This window comes from Canis lupus, chromosome 21 (assembly GCF_003254725.2).
Source record: "Canis lupus dingo isolate Sandy chromosome 21, ASM325472v2, whole genome shotgun sequence".
Classification (NCBI taxonomy): Eukaryota; Metazoa; Chordata; class Mammalia; order Carnivora; family Canidae; genus Canis; species Canis lupus.
Window position 1 is genome coordinate 5520038 of NC_064263.1, and position 15539 is coordinate 5535576.

Consider the following 15539-nt stretch of genomic DNA (forward strand, 5'->3'; position numbering starts at 1 on the left):
TTATGTGTCATACTAACAGAAAATCTGAATAAGACAAAATATAGTAATTTTCCCAGGAATTTGTGTCAACTACGAAATCCCTCCAAACCACTTTAGTGGACAGTTACTGCCCTTAAAAATAAATCATTTTATTTCCAGTATTGGAACCATTCTTAAATACCAAATTTATACTAATGAAAGTTATTAATTCAAAGACATTATATATGCATAATAGATATATCAATCAAAACATTTATTTATTTTTTAAAAAGTATTTTATTTATTCATGAGAGACAGAGAGAGACAGAGACAGAGACACAGGTAGAGGGAGAAGAAGGCTCCATGCAGGGATCCCGATGCGGAACTCGATCCCAGATTCTCCAGGATCATGCCCTGGACTGAAGGCGGTGCTAAACCGCTGAGCCACTGGGGCTGCCTTAATCAAAACATTTTAATCTTCTCTTACAGATGCTTTCTAACCTAAGAACTGGAATATCCCAATGAAAAGAATTACTGTATTACTGTATATAGTGTTTTACCATTTCCAATCATGTGGCAGATTGAACTATCCTCTTCCCCTCCTTATAAATGATTCCAAGTAATTTCCATCTTGGGCTGTTAAATTGTTCAAAAGCCAGAAGCTATAAAAGCTGTATAGAGAAGATATGGCAGGGAGTATGAGGGTCATCCAAAAAGGAAACCTCTTTATAGCTATGCTAAAAAAACAAATTACATTTTTCCTCAAAAGCTTACAGTAGTTGTTTCTCAAGATGAATCACTATTAGTGATTAGGATAAAAGGGAAAATGATTATTATAATAGAACCATTAGTCTTCACTGAGAAAAAAGATCTTTAGATCAGTCTAATTTTCATAACTAACTGTTCTTGAAAACGAATCTGTGGCACCATACCTGTTTTTCTAACACAGACGTTCTTTCCATTTCTGCGTGCTTTATCATATTGCGCATGTATTCCAACTGTTTTTCTAAAAGATTACATTTATTTTCTGCAGCTAACAACTGAGATGTCAGTTCTAAAGAGAATATGTAAGAAAAGCAGAAATTAGCTCACGCACAGAACAGCTGTAACAAGCTATTTAATGGGAATTAACTCTACTGTAAATACAACACTTTCCAGTAGCTCTAGAAGCCTATTCAGATGACCTAAGTCATTTTCTCTCTAGATGCTAGTCCAATCTGTCTTGAATTTAGTCAGTAAATATAATACAGGACCATCAGCACTTGTTCTTCAAAACGCACTTGAGTATAAAACCCAATTCCAGAGTGCCCAAAGGCACTGACTACTAGAAAACACTAATGTCAAATTGCTTTTAGAATAATCGTACAATACTTATTTTGTGTATTTCATTTTGTATTTTGTGTATTTGTAGGTTTCACCTCCTTCATAATTAAACGAACCTTGATTGTGCTTTGACTCCTCATTCTTTGAATTCTCTCTTTCTTGTATCTGTTCATCCAATACTTTCTTATATTCAATTGTTTCTCTAGACAAGGTTTTCACACTTTCTTCTGCCTGAATCCTTTCAAGTTCTAAGCGTCGAATCTTATCTTGAAGATTCTTCAGAGCAGAAAATATGGCTGCCAAATCCAAACATGAATAATGTAATTACATAACTACTACTCACCAAACATGAATAATGTAACTACATGGAGAAAGTTCAATTAAAAAAAAAAAACTCATCTAAATAAAAAATAAAATATGGGTGGGCTCAGGGGAGAATCATTCTTTGGGAAAAATGAAATGTTAATTACTGCCATATAATTGTTTTAAAAAAAATCGATTTAGAGACATCTTCTGAGTCTCTGATACACTCTAGGTACTTAAAAAAAACAAATTATAATGGTAAAACATTTTAAAGATTTCATAAAATGGTAAAAATATTTAACTAATCATACAAAATTCATAATTGTCCAAAAGTACATCAACCATCAATCTCTTGTTTCAATAATAAGATCGCATGCAGAATCCAATTGTAGAGTTAAAGATAAGCACAAAAAAGGACTATTTTTTATAATCTCAATTTTTCATTATATAGGAAAAAAATTTTTTTAAAGATTTATTTTTTTGACAGAGAGAACTTGTAGTGGGGAGAGGCAGAGAGAGAGAGAGAGAGAGAGTAAACTCTCTGATGAGCAGGAAGCTGGACTGGGGCTTCATTCCAGGACTGGGACCCTGAACTGAGCCAAAGACATGCTTAACCAACTGGGTCACCCGGGCATCCTTATATAGGAAAAATTCTAATCATTCTTTAAATTGCCCTCCCCTCCCACAAAGTTTCTAATTATAAAAGTAATACACAGTCACAACAAAAAGAACTTATACTTCTACTACCAAGAGATAATGACTATCATTTTTGGTTATTCTTTTAATCAATCTTTTTTGATATGCATAAAATAAATTGAGATCAAAATTTATCTAAGTTTTCTTTTTTACTTTAGCCCTATGAAACTGTGAGTACTCCCTGATACAATCAGATAATCTTAGATTGTCTGCTCATAACCAATAATTAAAAATTAAATAACTGGGATCCCTGGGTGGCGCAGCGGTTTGGCGCCTGCCTTTGGCCCAGGGCGCGATCCTGGAGACCCGGGATCGAATCCCACATCGGGCTCCCTGCATGGAGCCCGCTTCTCCCTCTGCCTATGTCTCTGCCTCTCTCTCTCTCTCTCTCTGTGACTATCATGAATAAATAAATAAAATCTTTAAAAAAATAAATAAATAAATAAAATAAAAAAATAAAAATTAAATAATTAAGTTGCTGGGTCCAAAAATATCCATATTTGAAAGGCTCCTGAAACAAAGTACCTTCATAAAGGGTTGTATCAATTTATACTTTCACAAGATGTATTTTTGGCAATATATAATCACTATTAATTACAGCATTTCTGTTATTTTGATTAAGAAACAAAAGCTACTTCTGGTTATTTCATTTTGCATTTCTATGAAAAAGTTTATGTATGTAATACATGTATAAGTATATGCCAATTTTCTTTTGAATTCCTTAAAAGACTCCCCCATCACTTCATTATTTGGTCTTTAATTCTAAGTTTAGATGTTGCAAGTTTTGGTATAAGATATTCTGATTTTTTTCATATCGTTGTAACAATCTTTCAAATCAAGTTCTTTATACAGGTAGAATGTTCTTCTGTAACTTTAAGATATATAAACTTTACATTTTCTTTTATTATACTTGAAGTTTCATAGATTTTTACATTTAATCAAATGAAACAAAAGATACTTTTGTATTGAAGGAAGAACTTCAAATGGCAACTGTATCATATACCAAATTTGCACAGGTATAATTATTACTTACACAACACATAACTAGTACATAGTTTCTTTTTCTTTCTTCCTTTCCTTTTCCTTCCTTCCTTCCTTTTCTTTCTCTTCTTTCTTTTTTCCTTCCTTTCTTATTTATTTATTTATTCATGAGAGACAGAGAGAGGGGCAGAAACGTAGGCAGAGGGAGAAGCAGGCTCTATGCAGGCAGCCCAAAGTGGGACTCGATCCCAGGGCTCCAGGATCATACCTTGAGCTGAAGGCAGATGCTTAACCGCTGAGCCACCCAGGTGTCCCAGCTACTGCATAGTTTCAAACACACATACCCGAAACCGGTTTCAGGACTTTTATTCTGATTTCATTATTATTATTCCAGTGTTGTTTAACTATTAAAACCTTATAAACATCAATACTGCCAGTCTCCTACATTATATAAATCTTTAAAACATTCCAAATTTCTTTTATTAAAGATTTTATTTAACCATACAACTGTCATCTTTTAAAAATCGAGGCTTCTTACTCAAAGCAAAGCACACTTTTCCATTTATTAATCTAATTCATTCATTCACATTTCATTCATTCATTCTTGTGCCTAGAATGTTAGAGGCCCCAGTCAGGAGACTGATACATTTTATAATATAGTTGGCTTATTCTTTCTATTATGCAAGGAGACTAGTGTAATTAGAAAAAGCACAAGACATGAAACACATACAACGTAGAAACCTGAAAAATCAACTGAAAAGACTATGAGAAGAAGAATAAAGTCCAGATTTAAGATTAGTATTTAAAGGAACAATTCTCTGTAAAACCTGGAATAATTAGATAACAAATGTAATAAGAAAAGAGAAAATAAGTGCCTTTTAATATCAATTCAGGTTTTTTTGTTTTTGTTTCTAAAAATTTATTCATTCCAGAGGGAGAGACAGAATGCAGTGGGGAGGAGCAGAGACAGAAGGAGAAAGAAACTCAAGCTGACTTCCACTCTGAGCACAAAGCCTGACAAGGGGCTTGATTGATCCTACCACCATGAGATCATGACCTGAGCCAAAACCAAGACTTGGACACCTAACCAGCTGTGCCACCCAGCCACTCCAACAATTTAGGTTTTTTCTAAACCTCTTCTGAACTACTAAAACTTTGTAATACTAAACATTTCTTGAATTCCTTCATTAGATTATATGTAATAGTGTATGATTTTGCTAGTCCTTTCATTTCTGCATTTACAGTTACTAGAACAATTGGCTAGAACACAACGTTTTTGTTCTGTATATCAGCAACAGTAATATCACAAGGATGTGCTGGGTTAACAAAAAGACCCAGTATGGGGTATATGCTTTCCTTCTCTACATTCTGGAATGGCTTATAGATCACCAAAATTATTTAAACATGTCTCAACAAACACACAAAAAATAGAAAGATATACCATGCTCATGGATTGAAAGAAATATTAAAATGTTAAAATTGCCAAAAGCAATCTACAGATTCAATATAATTTTCATCAAAATACCAACTAGTATTATTTCACAGAACCAGAACAAAAAATCCTGAAATTTATATGGCACCACAAAAGACCCTAAATAGCCAAAGCCATCTTGAGAAAGCTAAATAAAAGCTGGAGGTATCATAATCCCAGATTTCGAGATATACAACAGAGCTATAGTAATCAAAACAGTAACAGTACTGGCACAAAAATAAACACACAGATCCATGCAACAGGATGGAGAGCCCAGAAATAAACTTGTATGATCAATTAATCTGTGACAAAGGGGGAAAGAACATACACTGGGGAAAAGACAGACTCTTCAATAACTGGTATTAGGAAAACTGGACAGCTATATGCAAAAGAATGAAACTGGACCACTTTCTTATACCATACACAAAAATAAACTCAAAATGTAGACCTGAAACTATAAAACTTCTAAAAGAAAATATAAGCAATAATCTCTTAGACACTGACCTTAGCAATATTTTTATAGATCTATCTCCTTATATCAGGGAAACAAAAGCAAAAATAAACTATTGGGATATCAAACTAAAAAGCTTTTACACAGCAAAGGAAGCCATCAACAAAACAAAAAGGCAATCTACTGAACGGGAAAAGATACTTGCAAATCACGTATCTGATAAGGGGTTAATGTCTAAAATAGACAACTCCGAAAACTTAACACCAAAAACACCCCACAAATAATCTAATTAAAATGAGCAGAAGACCTGAATGATATTTTTCCAAAGATGACATACAGATGGCCAATAGACACATGAACAGTCAACATCACTGATGAGTAGTTCAACATCACCAATCATCAGGGAAATGCAAGTCAAAACCACTATGAGATATCACTTCACACTAGTCAAAACAGCTAGTATCAAAAAGACAAGAAATGACAAGCGTTGACAAGAATGTGAAAAGGGATCCCTCATGCACTGTTGACAAGAATATAAACTGGGGAAGCCACTGGGGAAACATTATGGAGGTTCCTCAAAAAAATAAAAATAGAAATACCATATGATCCAGTAATTCCACTGCTGAGTACCCAAAGAAAACACACTAAAATTTGAAAAGCTATGTATGCACTCCAATGTTTATTGAAGCATTATTTATAATAACCAAGATATGGAAGCAAATCTAAGCATCCATCCATAGATGAATAAAGAAGATATGGTACATATAACAGAGTATTACATCTTCCACACATATGTACGTAATAGAATATTACTCAGTCATAAAAAAGAATGAAATCTTGCCATACATAACAACATGGGTGTACTTAAAGGGTTTTATGCTAAATGAAATAAGCCAGAGAAAGACAAATACCGTATGATTTCACTTGTATGTGGAATGAAAACAAAAAAATCCCCTAACAAACAAAACAGAAACAGATTCATAAATACAGAGAACTGGTGGTTGCCAGAAAGGAGGATAGTGGGTGAGGGGCAAAATAGGTGAAGGGGATTAAGAGGTACAAACTCTAGTTATCCTAAGTCACAGCAATGAAAAGTACAGCAAAGGCATCATAGCCAATACTGTAATAATGTATGGTAAGTACAGTAAACTATACTTATTGTGATGAGAAGAGTATAATATATAGAATTGTCAAATCACTATGTTGTACACTTGAAACGAATGTCAACACTGTATTGTCAATTATCCTTCAATTAAAAATAACTTCTTACAAAAAACTTTATACAGCAGGCCTGAACTTTAGCTACCCTCTGTAAACTAGGCTCTTGGAATGCTTCCCATGTTACTAATTATAAGGTTTTGTATGCCTATGGCACTAAATCCTGCTGCACAAGTCTCCCTTGATTGTGTAAACAATGTGGTTCATGGTGAGTATCAGGACTGATTGTGTAGGTGCAAAGTGTCTGTTGAGCAGCCACCCCAACAATTCAGGTTTTTTCTAAACATCTTCTGAACTACTAAAACTCTGTAATACTAAACATTTCTTGAATTCCTTCATTAGATAAATAAAAGCAATAGTGTCTGAGCCTTAAGTGGGCTTTCCTGGGCAGAAGTACCACACATATCATGCAATTTATTGCTGGAGAAGTGGTGTTTTTCTGCGTGACCTCCAAGCAGGAAAAATTTGAAAGCCTGCATCTTGGTTTCTCTTGTTTCTACTGTAATAAGCCACAACCATAATTACAGTCACTTCTGAAACTTGTGAGTCCTCTGAGTTAATCTCCCACCCTACAGGTGGTCTTGAGGTCCTAGAATATGAAAATATCAATGATGCTTTCAGATTCCATGATGCAACTCAATTTTAAGAAACTACCATTTGCAAAGTTTTGGTGTAATATCAAATAAAAATATCCACAAATTGTTGGAAAGGCTATTAAAGTATTAGTTCTTTTCCACCTACATACCTGTGTAAGGCCAGACTTTTTTCACATACTTCAATCCAAACAACTTATTAACACAAACGGAATGCAAAAATAGATGAGAATCAAATGGTCTTCTCTTAAGCCAGAAATAAGAGATTTAAAAAGTATAAAACAAAACACTGTCACTCTTTAGTAGTCTATTTTCTAAATTTGGAAAATAGTTATTCTTCATTAACATATTTATGTAAACAAGTAATGGGTTAATTAGGGTTTTCTGGATTAAAAAACTGGATAACCAGTGTTTTAAAAGAATGGATGGGCAGGAAATTGTTATCAATACCTGATACAACAGTTACAACTTGACTTCTGTCACTGGTCAATAATGCTGAGCTTTTTGCAACATGTGGGACACAAATTTGTAATAGGTCAAGATGTTTACTCTCTCAGCAATTAGAGGGGGACATGAGTGGCTGGGCACAGGGAAAGATCCCAAACTAGTTACCATCAGCCCCATAGTTTATCTCCATGTGCTGGACATGTGTTACCATTTTATTTTTCACATACATGGACTAGGAGAAGTGAAAGGGGAAAGCACTGGGCTAGCAGAATTGCCTCATCGTTATCTTGCTTCAAAGGTTCAAGCCATTTTCAAGCCATTCTGTACACTGCTCTCATTTGAAATGTATTTGAAATGTATTAAACAATATGAACAATGGGTTAAACTTTTTTGGATTGACATTAATTACCATTTTTTAAAAGGGCTCCAAGGGGGAAGGAAAAGAAGAGGTCCCAAGGAAAACAGATTTTTTTGAAGGCAGTAATAACTTCCAATTTCTTGCTCATCTCTTTTCTAAAACTCAAATGAATATGAAAATGAGAATTACAAGAAATATAGTTTAATTATCTTTTTCCACAGCACTAATTCAAATTATATTTTCAAAGTGATTATCAGATAGAAAAGTGAAATGGTAATTTAGCAAATGAAAATATATTAAACTAGAACGATAGAATAAGTCTCTTTTCCCGTACGGTATTAGTGCAAAAAAAGCAATCATTACATATAAAGAAGAAAAGTTTATCATACAGAGTATCTACTCAAAGTAAGACTTCACTCATTCAAACAGAAGTCTGTTTTTTTTTTTTTTTTTACAAATATCTATATTCAATACTCAACTTATTAACTAGAAACTTGGTCTTGGAGAATATGTATCTGAAAGATGGTGATGATAAAGAAAATGCTAACTTAAAGGCATTTTCTTATTCATTAAAATGAATGATAAAATCCTACTCATCTGAACACAGCACCTAAAGACTTCGGCAATTTATAAAAATTAAAGTTGTATAACTGCAAATATATGGTAAAAAATCAAAAAATAAATAACTGAAGCACACACAGGGGATAAAAATCAATTAAAACTTAGTAAAAATTTGTTTAAAAAATAAGCACACACACAAAAAATAGTCATGCAACATAGTTCTAGCAGGAATTTAAGGCCTAGAATTAGGTATCAATCCTTCCACTATAATATTATATCTAGTTCTGGGATCCCTGGGTGGCGCAGCGGTTTGGCGCCTGCCTTTGGCCCAGGGCGCAATCCTGGAGACCTAGGATCGAGTCCCGCATCGGGCTCCCGGTGCATGGAGCCTGCTTCTCCCTCTGCCTGTGTCTCTGCCTCTCTCTCTCTCTGTGTGACTATCATAAATTAAAAAAAAAAAAAAAATTATATCTATTTCTGATCTTTACCTCTATCTAAAGAAACTTTAAAAAAAAGTTCAAAGAAAAGCAATTACTAAAGAATGAAAGAATAAGAAAAGTCAAATGGAGATTTATTCATAGAGCAAAATCAGCAAATTAACGTTTAGCCCAGTATGTCAGCAATAATGAGAAATTCTGCGTGCGTGTCAATAACGGTTTAAAGAACATGAGAGAAAAGAGGGAAAAAAGATGAAGAGAAAAATAAACAAGAGAAAAAATAATGTGTAAACAGTAAATTGGCATCTTTTATCCCTTTAGAGCATGGTGCTGTGAACTGTTTAAGCAATGCCTCAGGATATTATGATCCATTACACTTTTATAATATTTTTTGTATCAATCCAGTAATATCTACTTTCAGTATGGGATGGACAGATGAGGAAACCACTACCTGCTTGCCCCTGACATAAAAAAGTGAAGGCTATGGGGTATGAATAAAGGACAGAGTTAAGAAGAGACATCTGAGGAGAGCAGGAAGAGATATGTGTTGGGGAAGCTGGTAGAGAAGAAGACTTCTCAAAATAAATAATTTATAATGTGGACTTCAAAGAGTACAATTCTACAATAGAAAGATTTTGCTTAGAGGGCAAAGCATGAGAAAGACTTTAGGCCTGACATGGCTGACATGGCAGCCAGAATGGACACCCAAATACATGTAAGTTCTAATCGTTCAAACTCTGAATACCTGCTATATGTGGTGAAAAGGACTCTGAGAAAGGACCCTAAGCAGAAAGCTATGAAGCATGAGAGACACCTGATCCGCCATTCCTGAAGGGGGCCATAAAGAAAGCACAGGAATGAACACAGACAGCTCCTAGGAGGAAAGTGCCCTTGACTAGAAATTAGCAAGACAATGGAACCTCAGCTCTGTAACCACAAGTAACTAAATGTGGCCAAACATCTAATCTGAATGAACCAAGAAGGGGAAGATTCTTCCCTAGACTCTTCTAGTAAGGAACACAGTCAACACCTTGGTTTCTGCCTAACAGGACCCTAAACAGAAGCCCCTGCTAAGCCCATCAAGATTTCTAACCTACAGAAACTGTGATAACATGCTTGTGGCTAAAGTTGCTGAACTGTGGTAATCTGTTAAGGCAGCAAGAAAGAAAGCTAATATAGATGGCAAGTTCCGGAAACAAATATATTTATATATTTCAAAGTAGCCAGAGCAGAGGATGTGTGGGTAAGGAAGAACCAGAAGAGAAGCTAAAATGAAATTAGAGTCCAGGTAATACAAAATCTAGGACTTTGTTATGTAACCCATGGAGAAGTGCTAACATTTGTTTCAAGCAGGAGAGATGATGGCAGGAAAATTGTTTAAATGAGGATGGAAGGGAGACCGCAGGCTAAGCAATTATTTAGGAGTATCACAATCACCTTTGCAATAATTGAGAGTCTGAGCCAAAGCAATGAGAATGAAGAGACAGAACCAGTAAGTCTTTGGGATATTTCAGAGTAAAAAATTTTGGTTTTTAGTTTCTGGCTGATACTGTAGATGACAGAGCAGTCCTAGATTTCTCAAAGTATTTAGCGTTGGTGATTTGGTGAATGATACTATTTACCAATCAACGAATAAAAGAAAGGCACTGTATTTTGAGGAGGTTAACCTCCTCAAAAAAAAAAAAAAAAAAAAAAAGTAGGAAGGAGAAATAGACACTCCTCCCTCCTCCCCCAACACTTTTTTTGAGAGAGAGAGAGAGAGAAAGAAATAGAGAATATGTGTGAGCAGGGGGTGGGGTGGGGTGGGGGAGCGAGACAGGGAGCGAGACAGGGAGAATCACAAGCCTGAGATCATGACCTGAGCCGAAATCAAGAGTTGGAAGCTTAGCCGACTGAGCCACCCAGCTGCCACTCCTCTAATTTTAAAATATACAGAAGACACAAGAGTTTTAAAGCAGTAGGCAAACAAAAAATATCGATTTTGTTAGGCTCTATTACCTCTGCTGTTACTTTCCGGATAGGCAAATGTAGGCTTATTCGGGGAGCGCCGTAGATCACTATTAAGGAAAGGCTTATCAGGTGGATATACTACATATGGAGATGAGGAATGGCGAACGACACTTCCGTTAGACCTTGAGGGTTCGACTAAGATGTTCTGAAAAATAAAAATATAGAAATTACCTTTCAAAATTTTAAACTGCAAATAAGATGTAAATACACACACAGACATTTGTTCCTGAGAATTATACTGCTCATGTTCCACTGATAGAAACAACAGAAAAAAAAGAGCCCACTGGCCATACACAACAGAATTCAATCATTACTTTAAAATAAAAAAAAGTGTTTCTCATGTGTCTAAAGACAGTTATATGCAGACACTGTAAAAAAGGAAATAACGTTCAAACGACTTCAAGTGTTTCTCATGTGTCTAAAGACAGTTATATGCAGACACTGTAAAAAAGGAAATAACGTTCACACGACTTCAATAGAAATGCCGCACAGAAATACTTAAATGATACTCATAATAAATTTATTTTTCTTAAAAATATGTACTGAAAAAATACATTCAGAAAAATAAATATTGCCGTTTTACAGTATCTGAAGCTGCTACAAAATGAGTGAACTAATCTCTCTCCAATCAAGGAAATAATTCCTGAATATTTATCAAATATCCAAGACTGGGGTATACAGGAAAGAAAGGCATAGTTCTTGCTTCAAAAGATTTATACTTAGGAAGAAGAGGTAGGAGGGGTGCAATTAGAAAACATTAAAGCTTATCAAATACCCAAATATACAATTTTATTTGCACACAAACACCACTGTGTTATGAACGAGATTCTGTTCAACTAGAAATGATGTTCCACTTGATTTGGTTGGACGGGATGATAACTGTGGCATTTTGTTAGTTGTAGATGACTTCTTATTGGAAGAAAGACCTAGAGTGGGGAGTAATGGAGAAAATGAAAGCTAAGGTGGAAGATACAACTGCTGGCTGATCAAAATTCTCAGACATTTATTTTTCTTACTCAAATAACCACAACAAAATAAGTTCTTGACTCTTACCTTTGGAGAACTACACTATACAGCACCAGAATAACCTGTGTCCAGAAAAGTACAGAGGAACAAAGAGTATTTACAATAATGGTAAACAACCTCCTGGAATAAACAGAAACAATCAAGATAACCACACTGTACCTAAATCTTATTAAAAATCAAAGATGATTTCCATGTAAAACCATGCAATTTTGCAATTGATTTAAGAAAGCAAATACCAAACACACACTATGGCTATGAAACTAGAGGGTAAAGAGCTTGGAAAAGATAGGGTAAGTCTCAAAGCAGTCCTCAAGTTAAGGGATGTTAAGACAACAGTGAACAGTGTGTCTACATGCAACAGCACTAAGAGGACTAAGAGTTAGCAGTTCTCAAAATTTCTGGCAAGCTGACATCAGGTTTTAGAGGTGGCTAGAAACCAGGGTGTTTTCAAGTCTTAAATTATATTATACTGCAAAAGCTCTTACAAAGCACCATGAATCACTTAGCTTAATTCCAAAATGATTATTCACAGAGAACCTTAAATTCTAGTAGGTTGTGTGAAGACTGATCATTTAACAACTATCATTTAAAGTAACTGGTTAGGAAGTATTCCTTTTGATACATATATATGAACACAAAACACCTGCAGATTTACTTCAGATATAAATAAACCACTTCCATTAAATTCACTGCCTGCTAGCTCTTACGAAAGTTTTTCAAAATTAGTCCTGGGCGGCCCGGGTGGCTCAGCAGTTTGGCGCCGCCTTCGGCCCAGGGTGTTATCCTGGGAACCGGGGTCGAGTTCCACGTCGGGCTCCTGGCATGGAGCCTGCTTCTCCCTCTGCCGGTGTCTCTGCCCCTCTCTCTCTCATGAATAAATAAAATCTTTTAAAAAAAAATTGTCCTTTTTGAAACTTTTCTCCAAAAAGACTTTTGAAAGGCTAACAGGTACTTGAAAAGATGCTCAACATCCGTTAGTCATTAGGGAGATGCAAATTAAAACCACAATGAGGTCAATCTCTCATCTGTTGAGACTATACATCATCAAAAAGACAGGAGTTTACAAAAGCTGGCATGGATGCAGAGAAAAGGGAACCCTTGTGCCCTGTTTGTGGGATTGTAAAATTGGTATAGCCACTGTGGAAAACAGTACGGAGGCTCCTCAAAAAATTAAAAATAGGACTATGATATAATCCAGCAATTCTACTTTTGGGTATATATCCAAAAGAAATGAAAAGACTAAAGAGATATCTGCACCTCCATGCTCGTATCATAGCAGCAATACTTACAAGAGTCAAGACATGGAAGCAATGTCCACTGATGGATGAATGAAGAAGTTGTGGCGTATACAGTAGAGTATTATTCAGCCATAACCAAGAAAACCCTACCATTTGCAAAAGCATGGCTGGACCATGAAGGCATGCTAAGTGAAGTCAGACAGAGAAAGACAAACACTTTATGAACACACTTATCTATGGAGCCTAAAACAAAAAAACTCCAGGGAAAAAGAGATCGGACTTGTGGTTACCAGAGTTGAAAATGGGGCAAAAGGGGAACTGGAGGGAGATGGTCAAAAGGTATTAACTTCCATTGTAAGATAAATAAGTACTAAGAACGTCATGTACAACATGATGACTACAGCAAGCGCTGCTGTATGATATACAGGAGAGCTGAGAAGCAAGATACCCTAAAAGTTCTCATCACAAGAAAAAAAAAATTTCTTTGTATTCATATGAGAAGATGAATATTAGCTAAACCTACTGTGGTAATCAATGCACGACAGATGTAAATTAAACCATCATACTGTATGCCTTAAACTTGGACAGTGATGTATGTCAGTTATTCCTCAATAAAACTGGGGTGGGGGGAAGAGACGGTCTTTCAACAAAGTTTGTCACATATTCATCATCAAAGTATTGCTTAGGTTGGGTCAGCAGACAAATTACAAAAACTCTATGTAAAAATCCAAGTATGAGGAGATTATTTTTGAATAGCCATTCTAAATGTTTTCCATTTTCTAAGTCGTCCATTTCATTTTGAATACTTAGGTTTAAGCAATAAAAGTTACTTTTATCACAAATGTGGTGGGTCAGTGTCCTCATTTGCTATCAGCAGCTCAAAGCACAGAAAATACATAAATAAAAAGCAAAGGAAGATAAAATAAAGTGGCCTTGTAAAAATTATTTATTTTGAAATGAAATCAAGCCAAGAAACACAAAACTGGCAACTCTTAATTATTTATACACACACAAATGTACCTAATACAGATATTAAAGGATAAAATGTGGTATATACACACAATACTATTTAGCCTTAAAAAGGAGAGAAATCCCATTACATGCTACATAATGGATAAATCTTGAGGGCACTGTGATTCGTGAAATAAGCCAGTCAAAAAAAGACAAATACTTTATGATTCTTGTTACATAAGGTAGTCAAATTCATAGAAACAGAAAGTACAATGGTGGTTACCAGGGCAGGGGAGGTTGCAAAGCAGAGTTGTTCAATGGAGAGTTCCACGAGATGAAAAAGTCTGGAGATGTTTCACAACGGTATGATTATACCTAACATTACTGAACTGTACCCTTAAAAATGGTTAAGATGATAAAGGTAAACACGTAAGAATAATAATATAGCAAGAAATAAACAGTATGTGTTCTTAACAGCCAGGTCTTTCCAAGTGAGAAAAACAACTGGGGATAAGTTATAAACTTCAGGGATGAGAAAAGTAATATTTTTAACACTTAGAACCACAGAAACAATCTAGAGGGAGAATCTCCAGCAGACTCAGCGCTGAGTGCACAGCCTGACATGGGGCTCCATCTCAACACCTGAGATGATGACCCGAGCTGAAATCAATAGTTGGGAGCTCAACTGATTGAACCAACCAAGGTGCCTCCTTACCACGATTTTATGGCCCCACATATCTAACCTCAGGCTGTGATTTCATTCCCTTTCCTCTTTCTCCATTCCATCGGCCCCCTCATTGTTTCCCAGTGATAATGACCAATATTTGGATTTTGAAAATGCACAGTACACTCCACTTTCTTTTGCTAGGTTGATGTGCCTAGAAAGCTAGCTCCCTTTTCTCATGCCACTCAGTCATCTGCTCAAGTCTTGGCAGCAAGGCTCTCCTTGACTAGTACCTAAAGTAGCATCTTTCTGTCGCCTTTATTCTTGTGTAAAAATGCTTATCCCTACTTGATATATTTAGTATCCCTATGGTCTGTGGAATTAAAAAAAAAAAAAAAAAAAAGGTAGTTCTTGGTCCTTGGTTTCTGACACAGAGATTCAAAAACCCTGGGAATTTCTTAAGTGATAGGCATCTTTGTTATGCTAATAATGGGACACCCCCACCCTCCTCATCTTCAGGATGAGAGCTGGTAGCCAGAAAAACCAACCAAGCGCTCAGTTAGAAATTTCAGTCCCACATCCTGACCTCAGGAGAAGGGAGGGGCTGGAGACTGAGTTCAATTACTAATGGCCAATGATTGAATAAATCATAAGTACATCATGAACCCTTCATAAAATCTCTTGAAAAATGAGGTTTCAAGAGCATCCTGAGTGCTTATGGAAGCTCCTTTACATTTTGCCCTAAATGTCCCTTCCATCTGGCTATTTCTGAATTGTATCCTTTATAAAAGAGCTGTAACTATAAGCATAGCTCACCTTCCTGAGTTTTGTGAGTTAATCCAGCAAATTAATA

The 15539-nt window shown here is 35.6% G+C and overlaps 1 protein-coding gene across 4 annotated transcripts in view; it reads right to left on the minus strand.

Annotated features, from left to right (window-relative positions):
* Positions 1-15539, minus strand: part of CEP57 (centrosomal protein 57) — a 46482-nt gene that overhangs the window by 23079 nt on the left and 7864 nt on the right. For all 4 annotated transcript variants that reach the window (XM_025419210.3, XM_025419211.3, XM_025419208.3 and 1 more), the window contains exons 2-4: positions 10796-10952; positions 1398-1577; positions 891-1012 (exon numbers count right to left, since the gene is read on the minus strand). In XM_025419210.3, coding sequence (XP_025274995.1) covers positions 891-1012; positions 1398-1577; positions 10796-10952 — 459 coding nt within the window. The remainder of the gene's footprint in view (positions 1-890; positions 1013-1397; positions 1578-10795; positions 10953-15539) is intronic.